We start from the raw sequence: 13517 nt of genomic DNA on the forward strand, positions 1-13517 counted from the left end.
CGAGATAACGGCGCGTGAGTCGTGTGGAAACGTCGTCGGGGAATTTGAAGGAACTTGGGTGAAGTTGGGGTGGCGAAATAAGAGAGAGAGTGCGAGGGAGGGACTTCGATCGTACGAAGTCCGTAAGATATGTATAGGCTGAGAAGAAGAAACTGAAATTTTGCGAAGTAAATGTTTCTCGTGGCATTTTCCTCGATATTTATCCGATTAGAAAGAAATCGGACTGTGGATCGTGGGATATATGTTTTTTCGGTGAAATGTAAGTTTCTTTTTATTAATTGGTTTATTTGCTAGGAAGATCTTATCCCGTCGTGTTGAAATAAATGTTTATTTCTGCGAGATAAACCTTATATTTCGCAAATAAGTCTCTAAGTCTTTTCTTCCCAGTGTGAGCGTACCTATACTGAAAAAAGGATTGGCCGAATAAATTTATATTAATATTTGGTAAACTTCCCTTTTAATAATTGGAAAGCTGGATATTAGATTACACCAAAATCAATTTCAAAGTTGATACGATACTCCGGCCTTTGCACGGAGTTACCGAGTCGCTCGATAGCGTTTGCTTCTGTTGGATATTATAATAAATTCTCACCGTTTGCATATTTTTCAACACGTTCGCGGCGACGGTCAGAGCCTGACTGAAAGCCCTCGTGGCCACGAAGGATCGTTTGATCTGCACGCTTAATTTCGGCGGCACGTCGCCGAACGGTTTCATCTCCTTCATATGATCGCTCACACATTCCAGATACTTATTGTCGAACGTGTATTGGCTGTTGAGCACGATGAACATCTTCTGATAGAGGATGTTGAAGAAATTGTCCAAGCAATCGTCAAGGTCCACCTGAAATATACACGAATGATTTGAGTTTTATGCGGCATAGTTGGTAATCCCGTTCGCCTTTATATCCCGCGTCCCTTAGGCGAGCACGGGTTTTTTTATTCAATTTTAAATTGAACGCGGAAATTTTTTATTAATATTTTTTACGTTATTATTAGACTTTGACGCTCTTATGGATAGTTTGCGCCTATTTAGGCAGCTTGTAGACTAATAAAAACCTACTTTCACGCTCTTAAGGATAGTTTACGCCTACTTAGGTGGTCTGTAGACTAATAAAAGCCTACTTTGAAAATACTTATTAATTTCTCTCTCGAACCTGTCATTGTATAGATTTTATTTTAATATTAAACAACCTATTTTCACACCTAAAAACAGAAATTTAAGATATCATCAAGACATAAGTAAGAGTAAATTACATTTTTATTATATTATTTATATTATAATATATGTGTTATATTATAGAGTTATATCAAGAGTAAATTTTCTCTCTTTCTCTCTCTCTCTCTCTCTCTCTTAGTTTCTGCAGAATTAAAGGTTTAACATAGAGTTAAAATTTCAACTCGGGATATAATACTGTGATTAATAATTTCTTAACGATATTAATTCTAATAATTCGGGAAGGAATTCCGAATTTTTGCACGATAAAAGAGCATAACGATTTGTCACGAGAGCGGCCTGTAGATCTCGAAAAACGCGACTTCGAGGCGTTAAGTACACGAAACAAACCGTGATAAATCGAAATGCAAATTGTCCCCTCGCGGTCATAAATTGCAGTCCGTTGGGCACGACCGCCGTGTCGGAGCCGTGCATTAATCGCAAGCCTGCGATAATTCGATAACGATCACTCGGAGTTGCACAGCCCGAGCGCGCGCGCGCTTTTTCTCCTCTTTACTTCGGTTATCAATCGGCATTCAATTCGCGCGGCTTCGAACAAATTGCGCGTCGCGTCCGATCATAACTCGGATTAATCGAAAGCCGACAACCGAGTCGCCGGGCTCGGTGGCTCGGAATATTAATGAGTGCCAGTAATTACCCGCGCAATTAGAATACAAGAGCGCCCGGCTAAGAACTCGATTCCGCCGTGATCCTGCGCGCGTCACCAAACGAAAAGAAGCGGCCGCGAGAGACATGAGAGACATGAGAATAAATTGGTACGATATATTTAATCCGTGGATGCTCTCGTCGCCAGTCGCGTGCTTTTAACATTACCACGGTGCTTAATTCGATTACATGCTCTTGGCGTCTTGGAATGAGATATGGGCCGCGCTCACTGGAAATATTTGCTCTTGGCGTTCTTGAAAATTGATTGCATTGTTAGAAGACTGGAAGAATAAACGGATCTACGTGTTTGTTATCGCGCTTGCAGCTTAATCTTTGATAAACGTCACAGTGAAAAATAATACATCGCGGATTCGTGGGTGTACAATTCGAGCGAATTTTACATTAAAAATATACGTGAGTAAAACATTTCCGTTTAATATTTTGAAATGCCGGCGTTTCGAATATTTTTCGCTTTTTCGCTTTATCGTTTTATCTATCTCGCAATCGTCAAGTTTAATATAATTTTATTTTGTTTCTCGCATGCTTTTGCTTTTTCTTTTATTGGAATCTATGCTGAAGAAAACTGTTTTGAAATTTCGCTCGGAAACCGCGCTCTCCAATTATTTCAACAATATCCCATATATAAATTTTTTCTCTCGGCCGACATTAAATGTAATGAGATGGATAAAAGCACGATCTTTGCGATTCCAGCCATCTCTGATAAGAAATCGGATACATTCGCTTTCGCAACAATGCACGGGAAACATACAGACCCCTGTGTGTCCGCTTCCGATGCGAGTGGATTTAAAACAGTTAACTAACAGCACGTTTTTCGTGCAGCCAGATTTTCAAACATCGTCGTCGTTATTCACTCGTGTACCGGATGTTACCCGAAATTTCATCTTTTCCGGGGAAAGGAAGGAGAGCACAGACAATGCGCCGCGCATGTTGGCCCCCGCGACGCGGCGGAATCGCGATTCGCGTTAACTGAACGATAACGCGGCCCGAAAAATCCATAAAAATCCCGAGTCTCATCGGCGCGTCGCTTTCGGAAGTCCGCGCGCGCCGAAACAAATGTCCCGCACTGGCGTTTTAACCGCCGCTCAAAGCGAAGTGATCCGTGAAACGTGGGAGATTAATATTCGCGATAAATTTATTAGCGACGAGAGATACGCGATGCGCGCTGCGTCGCGTCCGTCGTTGCAACAATAATGCATTCATGCAACCGGCGCACACCACTTCGACGGCGCGTCGTGTGCATGCGGAACGAGGGGGAACAGGTTCGAGCGGCGCCGGTGAATAATTCGAGACGATTTGAATGGCAATCGAAGCGACTCGTCTCGATCGTCGTCTCTCTCTCTCTCTCTCTCTCTCTCTCTCTCTCCTTTTCTGCCGCCCTCCTTTTGATACGCGTGACGAATTACACGACGATACCGCGTACCTGTCACGTACTCCCTTTAGAAGCGCAGCCCGGCAGCAGCAGCCGCTCCTTAATCCTCGCCTCGGTGTGCTTCGTGTAAATTTGCTCCGTTAAAAGATAACGCGATAAAGACGAGACGGCCCGCTCGGCGGAGTAACAGGTGCGTCTCGGCGAGCCGAAAAAACGGGAACAATTATTCGCCGCCCCTTCCTCTTAACTACTCGCAGCTTTGGCTGCGTTCATTCAGCGAGCACAATGGTTGTACAGAAGGCTCCATTAATGCAGTTCCATTCCCCAGGCACAGTGGCGTCGAAAATTTCCAGTCGGGCGCGTCGTTTCTGAATATCCGTGCGCGCCATGTCTGCCGCTTTGGAACGTCTCATTGCCGATTCACCGAGTAATCAACAATCACGGTGCACGAATATTCGGACACAATGCATGCTTGGAAACTTTCGATGTCCCTATGCCTGCGGAACCGGGCTGCATTAATGGAATCTTCTGGTATATTCGTTTGCATAGATTTTGTTTTCGACAAAGAAATAATAAATTTATCTGTACTAATATGTATGCTCTTGTACGGAGAAGAAATTGTTTTCAAGTGGAAAAATATAACACTTTCTTCTACAGTTATTCATGAAAGAAATTGTATACTATACATAGTATTACATCCTACGACGATGTGGAAACGTCGTTTTGAACAACAGTAAGACAAACTAACAACGTAAGACAAACTAATGTAAAGAAATATCGACGCAACTGCAGAGGTTAAACAAAATCGACACGAAATCTCAAGGTTGATAAATTCAATATTACATCGATGTTAAGTTTGTACTGACATGGAACACGGCAGCACTTCGAACCGCAAACTTAGATGAAGAATTCTTTTTTACACATTTCATAGTTATGCTATAACTTTTTAATGAAGCTTTTTAGGACCTCTATTTATCTAACAATTATTTTTCTTATCTTAACTCATAGAACGTACTACGAAAGTTTATACTGAGTTTTTCAACCGTTGCTTGGAAAAACAACTTGTACGTTTTTTATTATGCAAAAAAGCTGACTTTTCTCCCGACCAACTTAAATGAAACCATCTTAAACAAACAAACAAACAAGAGAAACGATCACCGGCAAATCAGTCACCGGCAGCTTCAATTGTATTCTACGAGATATTTCACAGCAAAGTTCAGGAATGTAGGTCGAAAGATCAACGCAGGTATGTTGGCTCGCAGAACAACTAGTGATGCCAGAATCAAGATGCGGCTTCATGGAACATGAAGTTGAATGGAATATATACATAAAGAGAAGCAACGCGCACAACTGAAAGCACAGACTGAAGCATATGTTCACACGAAGAACGTAGCTCTTCTTTGTATGCGTATCCCCTCCATTTCCCTTTCGACTCAACCGCATCCTGAGATTGGCGTCTCTGAGAACAACCTGAATCTGAATTTTTTTCACAGCCGAAAAGTAGATCTGATAACTAAATTTCAGTTCTGTTATGTGGACGGCTGATTCCCTCTGTGTGCAAAATATATTCGCCACCGAAAATAACCATAATTTTCGAACGCACACACGTCAATAACCGCGGGAGTCTCTCTCGACTGTTGGGTATGCACGATGGATGCGCACGACGTGTACGAGACACGGCCGACCCTCCGGAAGGTCGGTCAGTTGGATTCGCCGGGATATTTTCGACCCACCCAGCCGATCCCTTTATCGAGACGATGCCGGACGTCAAAAGCACATTGATTAAACTCGCCTTAGCACGCGATCCCCCCTCCCCCTTACCCCAGTTCGACTTTCGGCTCTCGGAAACATCGTCGGACATAGCAGACAAGGGTTGGGGGAGGGGGGATGCCAGGAACCCGTGGGTTTTCAAGGACGGCGAGGGTGGCTAAAGGTCGATCGCGCCGATTGTCGCTAATTGCTCGAAGATACGATCGCGCTTGAGGGACGGGGGAACACGAGGAAGGAGGGTGACTTCAAACTGAATTCGTAATTCGTCAGGTCCATTTCGCAAGTAGGAAGTCGTGTATTTAAACGCGGGCTCTTTCTGTAAATCACGGCGGTTGTTCGGCCTTTCGCTTCTGACGTCTCTCTGGAAACCAGGAGGGAGAAAGAAAGAGAGAGAGAGAGAAAGAGAGAGAGGAAAAGAGAGGTTGTCGGCGAGCGTAATTGCGCGGAACGGCTTGTAATAAACTTTAAATCCCGAGACACGCCTCGGCACAGCTCGGGAAATTTTCTTCACGGCTCGCAGTCTTATTTATTCGCGCTTAATGCTCCGGGCGGAGGGGGGAGCGTGTCGCGAGCAGGCGAGAGAGAGAGAGAGAGAGAGAGAAAGGGGAGGGCGGAAAGAATTAAAGCGCGATTGCAATTTTCACTGGTGTAACGGAGACAGCAACGCGCGACATCAAACGAGAAATAAACAACCCGCTCGATGCCGGGCGGCCGTGATTTCACGTGAGACTAAATTGTCGAGAGATTAAGAAGGAGCTCTTTTATTCAAGAGCGCGAAGAGAGCTTCTTCCTTTCTCTCTTTTCTCTTTCTCGTTCCTTTTCTTTTTTTCTCCTTTATGTCAATCAAAACTCGCTCAGCAACGCAAATACCGTTTTAACGGCATGGATCACCGTGGAGGATCACCATGGGGAGATACCGCGAACGGAACTTTCGACGAGAAGGACCAGGGTTTCCGGATAGTTACCGTCTCCGGACGGTACACTGAGAAAAAAGTGGTAGAATCGACAAAATCGGCGGTCACCGTCATTCGAGAAAATATTGTGATCACTGAACAAATTACGCGCGATAATACATTGCGTTGATACGGCTGCTGACTAAATCGCAATCGTTAAAATCAACTGATAACTCATTACAGCAACTGTACACGGAGAAAAAGATTTCATTGGGTTTAATAAAATTTGTTTCATTGCAAACAAATTGTCTCTTGAAATGGAGCAAACAAACGAATGTTTGATTCAGCAAACAGGACTCTGTTCTTCAAATAATAAATATCTTTACGTGAAATAATATATTTCTTTTGTATTTTCATTTAAATATTACGACAGTTGTCACAAATAATAGATTATTGGGAAAAATGTGACAATGTTAGAAAAATATTAAAGAAATTCTTTGTTTGTGGAGTAATATTTAACATATGATAACATAATTTTTATTGGAAGCCAAATATTATTTCCCCCAAATAATATTGTTTTTCTTTTTCTATCAAATTATACAACTTGATGAAATATTTTCATTCAAACGAAATGATATTTGATATTATAAATTATTTTGTTTATATTAAGCACAATCAAGTCAAACAAATACATATATTAAGTCCAAGGAAACCTTTTTCTCTATGTATAATTTGTTCAATAGACCAAATGTCGTGCTTGAACAAATTTTGTTCGTTCAAACAAAATTTCGTGAATTCTATTACTTTTTGTTTTCAGTGTAAAAGAGAGAGACTCACCGTCCCTTTCGCGTAATAACTCTCCAACTCCTGGAAGAAGTCCGTGAAGACATAGGCGTTCTGCTCGTAGAGGATACCGTAGGTCTTCTTGAACATGTCGTGAAAACCTCGCTTGCTGCCCGCCAGCAGATCCTTAAAAAGCACTGCAACGATAAATGACGTCGTGAGTTATACCTCGTACGGTACAATTACTACATCGAGCTCGGATTGCGCATACATTCGCGTCAATTCGTACACGGGAAGAAGAAAGTAGTTCCCACGGATGAAAACTACCTCCCACAGCAAAAATTAGCTGTCCATAAAATACAATTGAAATTTTAGTTAACGTAGCTCATTATTTTCGTCCCTGTGTATAGTTTTCAGCTCCCACAGCTAAAAATTATGTCTGATAACGAAATCTCAGTTGTATTATATGGACAGTTAACACTCTTTCTCCTTGTAAGCCGGACCACAACGTTATCGGCAACGAATCGCGACATCATCGACATCGACGACAGGCAACGTCGAAAAGGGAGGCTCCCGGCGCGAAAATCCCGAAATGGCTTATCGCCTGCAACCCCGTCGAGAGCTTTCCGGCGCTTTGACGCCCTCCGCGGCGGAAAATCGCGGCCGAGCGCGAAACGGGAAATTAGTCGAAGTTTCAGGGTGCGAATCGTCGTCGTCGACGGCGACAGGGGTTGGTCGTATCGCGAATTAAAAGCTCAACGAACTTGCGGCAACTACTCATCCACCCCGCCAGCCGCCCCTTTTCTACCTCCGAATACTGGCTTCTCCTTTCTCCTCTTCCTTCCCCTTTCCCCTTCCTCTCCTCGACGCTCCTCTCGTCGATCGCGTCGCTTTTTGCATCCCGACGCGACGCCGGGCGTCGGCGTCGCGGACTTGTGACAGAGAGGGGCCGGGCTCGTCGCTAAAAGGAATTTTAATCACATTCCCCGTGGCTGAAGTGACGATAAGGAGGTTCGTCGGTTCGTCGGAGGGCTCGGGCGGAGGAGGAAAAGGTGGCGGCGACGGTGGCAGCGGCGGAGGCGGCGGATCGGGGGTGGAAAAACGCCGCTTATCTTGCTCGCACGACGCGTTTTGTTCCTTTCGAGGGTGTTGTTGCTATTACTCTACCAGTCGATGACGCATTTTGCCTCATCGACGTGACATTTCGTTCTCCTATTGGTGTCTCTATCAATTCCATCGCGTGGGAATATTTTATTAATAGCCGTCCTCCGTGGCTTTCTTCTTCTTCTTCTCGCGTCGCGGAAGCGGTTCTTTTTCAGTGGAATAGGTCACGTGGCAGTGGGGGTCGGGAGACGTAAATGCTACGCTTGCTAGTGCACGGAATGAGATATAATTTTTGTTATTAGGTTAAAATAAATAATGACGTGAAATCAAGATCCGACGGCGTTCTCGGGGAAATGAAACGCCGGAATAAATCGGACGGAGCGGAAGCTGCAGCGAGAATCTGATGTCAATGTAGGCACTTTTATATATTATGGGGATTATAACATTTTTACAGAGCACGCAGAGAGAATTTGTAGTAAAAGTCATTACAGATTTATAGATAACCTAGGGACATATATATGTACCACACGTGATGATATTTATATTTTAGGGACCGAAATCTATACTGTTAAGAAATTTGTCCCTATTGGAGAATTTATTGCATTTCTTAACGAGAAAAATTCTGTCGACAGTCTATTCCCGCACTACTGAGAAAGTATAATCAAATTCACATGAAATTTATACGAAAGAAGTCTCTCTCCGTGTAGCTGGATCAAAAATCAATATTTTCAGACTCGATTATTTCAAGTCGGGTTCACGTCGAAGGATTAATAACGCGTTCTATATCTTGCCGATAGCGAAAGATACGACGTTCCTTCCTTAGGATCTTCGACATTTTTCGAAAATCTTCCTGAATTAACGCTCGTCAGAGGCGGCCTTTGATCGGACCCGGTCACAGGACCGCCGTAGTGTCAGCAATTAACGCGAAAATTAGGACACGTCCTGACCCAGGAAGTATCCCGGGTGGCTAACGATCTTGGCTAACGAAATTACTCGCCGGTGCGACTTCGCCGAAGGCTTCCGCCCTGTCTCCCATCTTTTCCGCTGTGTGCCGCTTTCACGGCGAGGCCCCTTTGAGGTGCCACCTCGGCTCGGTGCCGAAGTACGTACCCACTTTAGCCGGCACTTCGCTCGATGGAAGTTCATAGAGGCTTTACAGGATCCTCCGTCGTTTATACAGGGCGTGCCGCGACAGGACGTTCGACTACACATATTTGGAATCACTTCGAGCTCCGGTGGTACATCACGCTTCCGCTCTCGGATTGAAAGAAAAAAGCGAGGAGGGAGTATTTTACAAAATAATCAAGAATTTCTGGATTTTGCGTCAGTGTGAATAACACGCTCGAATAGGGCCATGTTTTGGCTCTCAAATTAGAAAAAGCAAGGAAATAGTATTTTACAAAATATTAAGAAGTTTCTGGATTTTACACCAATAACACGTTCGAATAGAACCTCATGCTTCCGCGTTCGAATTGAAAGAAGCGAGAAAAAAGTATTTCACAGAATGATAAAAACATTCTGGATTTTACATCAATAACGTGTCCGAATAGAACTTTGTGCTTTCCCTTTAAATTGAAGGAAGCAAGGAAAGGGTGTTTTACAGAATAATAAAAAATGTTTCGGTTTTACATCAATAACATGCTCGCACAGAACTCCGTGCTTTCGCTCTCAAATTGAGAAAAGCGAGGGGGGAGTATTTTGCAAAATAATGAGAAATGAAATCTGGATGTCGCATCAGGTATCGACAATACGCGAATTTTGGAAAGCGAGCTCGGGGAAATTTCGCAAGAAGGTTTCCATGGAGTGTGGTTTTATCTGATTAAAATAATATATATATATATATATATATATATATAGATAACAGTATCTGAGATATTCGCGGAATACTCGTCGACTTCGTCGCATATAATTTTCCCTGGCGGATCGCAAGACACAGATATCCAGCCGTGGGACAGCCTGTAGATGGGGAAGGGCGGTGCGCCGGAGACAATGCGATTTTCCACGTTCATCGATATTCTATACGCTGATACGCGACGGCGGAGGTCCCGTGGAATTCTCACCGTAACTTATGCACATAGATTTCTGCGCAACGCAACGATATGCCCTTCGCGGCGCCGAAGAGCTGAGATCGCAAATTGTCGCGCAGGAGTCCCCGCCGTTTGTACAGCCGACGCGGGAATGCGGTCTCGTGAGAGACGGCTTTGCGTTCACGGTGGATCTCATCTTTCACGATTCATCCCGATCTATTCGCGGATCCCTCTTGACTTTGGCTCTCTCTCTCTCTCTCTCTCTCTCTCTCTCTCTCTCTCTCTCTCTCTCTCGGCGTAACGCGCGTGAATATTTTTCGCCGAAATTTTCGCGCGAAGAGCCGCGAAGAACGCTGTGAAAGACGCGCCTTACACGGAATTAAATTGCTTAAACGCACACAAGAGATTACTTTAGTCGTCTCTCGCTGTGAACACGCGTGTGAATTTTTATTTTAAATCCGTTACAGCGAGAAAATTCGCGCGAAGTAAAAAGTCGCGAAACGCTCTCTGTATCAGCCGGAGCAAAGCGCCGTCTGGAGGATAAACGAAAAATAATAAAATTACACGGCAATTTAATTATTTAAGCGCACGTGAGAGATCGCTTTAGCTGTCTTTCCGTCGTGCGATGAGCGTGGATCTTTTTCCGAAATTCGCACGAAGTAAGGAGCAGCGAGAAACGATCTCTTTGTAAAATACCGGCCGGAGCGTTGCGAGAGGTTATATTAAAGGTTACACGGCGATGTAAACGTGATATATTATTTTAGCTAACCCCCTCATCGTGACCAGCGTGAATATTTTTCCGAAATTCGTTTGAATGAAAATTCGCGCGATCTCTCTCTCTCTCTCGCTCTCTCTCTGCGAAATAGTCAGGTGAAGCAAAGCGCCGTGAAAGATACACGAAAGGTTACACGGCGAGCTTAATTATTTAAACGCACATGAGAGATTACGCGAGATCCTATTAGGCGCGGTAATGTCCTCTCGAAGAAGTTCCCACGCCGTTTTGCGGGTAGAGTTGCTCTTCGCAGTTGGCGGGAACGGATAGCGCCCGAAGCGGCTTCGGGGAAGCTCGAATAATTACCAGCTCGACACGGCCATTCCAGAGAGAGGGCATTCAGATATTGTGCGAATTGTTAACGTTACCTGCCGGCACCGACGCTAATTACGACGCCGGGTAGTCGCGCGCTCCCGCTCTCGCATTACATCTCCCTATTAATTGCAGCGGGCGACGATGACTCGATGCAATCGTGTCTGTTTGCCCTGCGCGCAAAGTTACAGCCGCGCCGGTGTCCCGGATAAGGGAGCCCTTTGTCATCCGCCGAAGAGACTCGCAGACGGTGCGACCTCGGTATCGACGCGATGGAAGATAATGGAAGTGCGAACGGCCGGAAGAAAATCGATACAAATAAAGCGGCGACGGTAGACAAAATTCTATATTCCCCGCGCGAAGTCTCAGCCACGAGGCGAAAGCGGCTCGATCGATGCACCGTGCGCGTTGTTTTGCGCGACGAAGATAATAACGAGATGTCCGCGCGATAGAGAGAGAGAGAGAGAGAGAGAAGTAGCGCACCATGTGCGAAATTAGAAGTTATATATTAGCAGAAAGAAAAAACGCTAAAAAATCCACCTTTTCTCATAAAGAATGTAGAGATTTCCAACGAAAAATTGTCCCCTCTGAACACTCGAATTTTCTTCTGTATTCTTTGGTTTTGCAAGATTAAAAGAATGTCTGAACGAGTTTTAACAGGGAGAGAAAATATTCATTCAACTAAAAATCCGAAAATGACCGACTCGTAAAATTTGCAGGTACGAGGTGTAACTTCCTAACTGTCGATATTCGATGCTATCAATTAGTTATCAATTTACCGCTTCGACATGTCACGCATGAAGAATGCGACAATGTGTGCACGAGGTACAAAAATATTATGGAAAATCTAAAAAATCGCCCAAAATTTTGTTTCCTTTATAACTCGATTTTATATCAGCTCCGTATTGTTTACATCTACAGGCTATGCGGTGTTTTATCAACACTTCCGATACTTTGCTAATCGATTTATCCATGTAAAATATAATATCTTACGTTCTATTATACAACATATGTAACTTCTTTTTATGTATGTAAAGTGGAATTCTCCCGTTTATATAAATAAATAAGCAAACAAATAAATAAATAAATAAATAAATAAAACCCTCAATTTATAACAATCGTAATATCAGGATGATAACGCATATATTAATTCTATTGATTTCAATTAACATTCATCGCGATTTATACGCACACAACACAAGATAATGCGGACAATGCATTGGTCGGGCGAAAACAAAATAGAGAACGAATTGAAAAGTCGGATATAAACGCGGTATCGAAGGGTGGAGAGTATGAATATGTATGCGCTCGTACGCCGCACCGCACGGATATTGAATCGCGTGTATTCGCAAACGTCGGGCAAACTCAGGCAAATCAAATTTCAGGCTCTTCGACCCCGGGATTCGGATATCTAAAAGGCGTATGCAAATGCGAATACGCGGGGAACACTTCGGGAATGGCGGGTCGAGTGTCGGCTGCAAGTACGAGAGAAACGAGTGGGAACGGCGGATATCCTGATGATCCCTTGTACCATTTACGGCAGGCGTGACAAATTCCCTCCCATAAATCGCCGAATAACAAATCAATAAGGACGCCTTTATTTGCGGCGCGCCAGCGGCCTTTATCCCCGGCGAATAGATTCGGTAAGATCTACGAGCTGCTTCCGAATTCATCGTTTTCCCTTCCACGCGATCACGATGCGAATCTCGACTTGACACTTGGCACTTTCGATCTTTTTCTCGAGAAAATTTACCTTTAATTTCCGATCCATTCGTCTCCAACCTCTGGCTAAATTCTTGTTAACGGAAACCTCAATTCAGTCGCTCCGAATGATAGAAAAAATTTATCTATTTATTTATTTAGATATATAGATATAAGATGTAAGATATTATATTATAAAGTCTATAATATTTAAATTTAATGAGAATTAAAATTATTTTATACTAGTCACCTTAAACGAAGACGATGATATGTGACGAAAATCTATTATACAATTTAACGAATTTGCAAGAAAACATAAATGATTAAATTAGTATTTATATATATTAATAAGCGATTAATAAGTGATTGGTTTAAATTTTCCATTAAGAATATGACGAACTTATATGAGAAAGTAAAGCACTTTCTAAGAGGTCTGATGAGAATATTAAATGAGAATAAAATTCCAATAACTCTGGGCACTCAACCAGATCTCTTAGAATTTTGAACAAAAATAGGAAATCCATAGGAACTCTTCTGTCTTTTAAAGTTAATAAACCGAGCTTGGATAAAAGTTCGTACTTACTCTGTGTGATCGGCATGGATTTACCTCAAATGAAATTGACTTTTCTGAGAAATCGGTTTTGAAGACGCTCGAGAAGGATAGAATGGCTTTGATACGGAAACCAGACAGTAGAATCATACACAAAGTGAGGGCGAGCTAAAAAAAGTACATATTCTGAAATTACGCCTTCAACAATAAAATTACTCTCCACGATATTTTCTCATCTTCCTTTGTCCTTCCCATTTTTTCTTTTTTTTTTCTTGTTGATATCTTACAGTGTAATCGACGTAACAATTTGTCCCAGCTCTCTCTCTCTCTCTCTCT

At 43.2% G+C, this 13517-nt stretch overlaps 1 protein-coding gene across 2 annotated transcripts in view; it reads right to left on the bottom strand.

Annotated features, from left to right (window-relative positions):
- Positions 1-13517, bottom strand: part of LOC106743232 (glypican-6) — a 200310-nt gene that overhangs the window by 6997 nt on the left and 179796 nt on the right. For both annotated transcript variants that reach the window (XM_014616873.1, XM_014616880.1), the window contains exons 3-4: positions 6770-6912; positions 593-841 (exon numbers count right to left, since the gene is read on the bottom strand). In XM_014616873.1, coding sequence (XP_014472359.1) covers positions 593-841; positions 6770-6912 — 392 coding nt within the window. The remainder of the gene's footprint in view (positions 1-592; positions 842-6769; positions 6913-13517) is intronic.

Source organism: Dinoponera quadriceps, unplaced genomic scaffold (genome assembly GCF_001313825.1).
Source record: "Dinoponera quadriceps isolate SergipeBrazil2010 unplaced genomic scaffold, ASM131382v1 scaffold3, whole genome shotgun sequence".
NCBI lineage: Eukaryota > Metazoa > Arthropoda > Insecta > Hymenoptera > Formicidae > Dinoponera > Dinoponera quadriceps.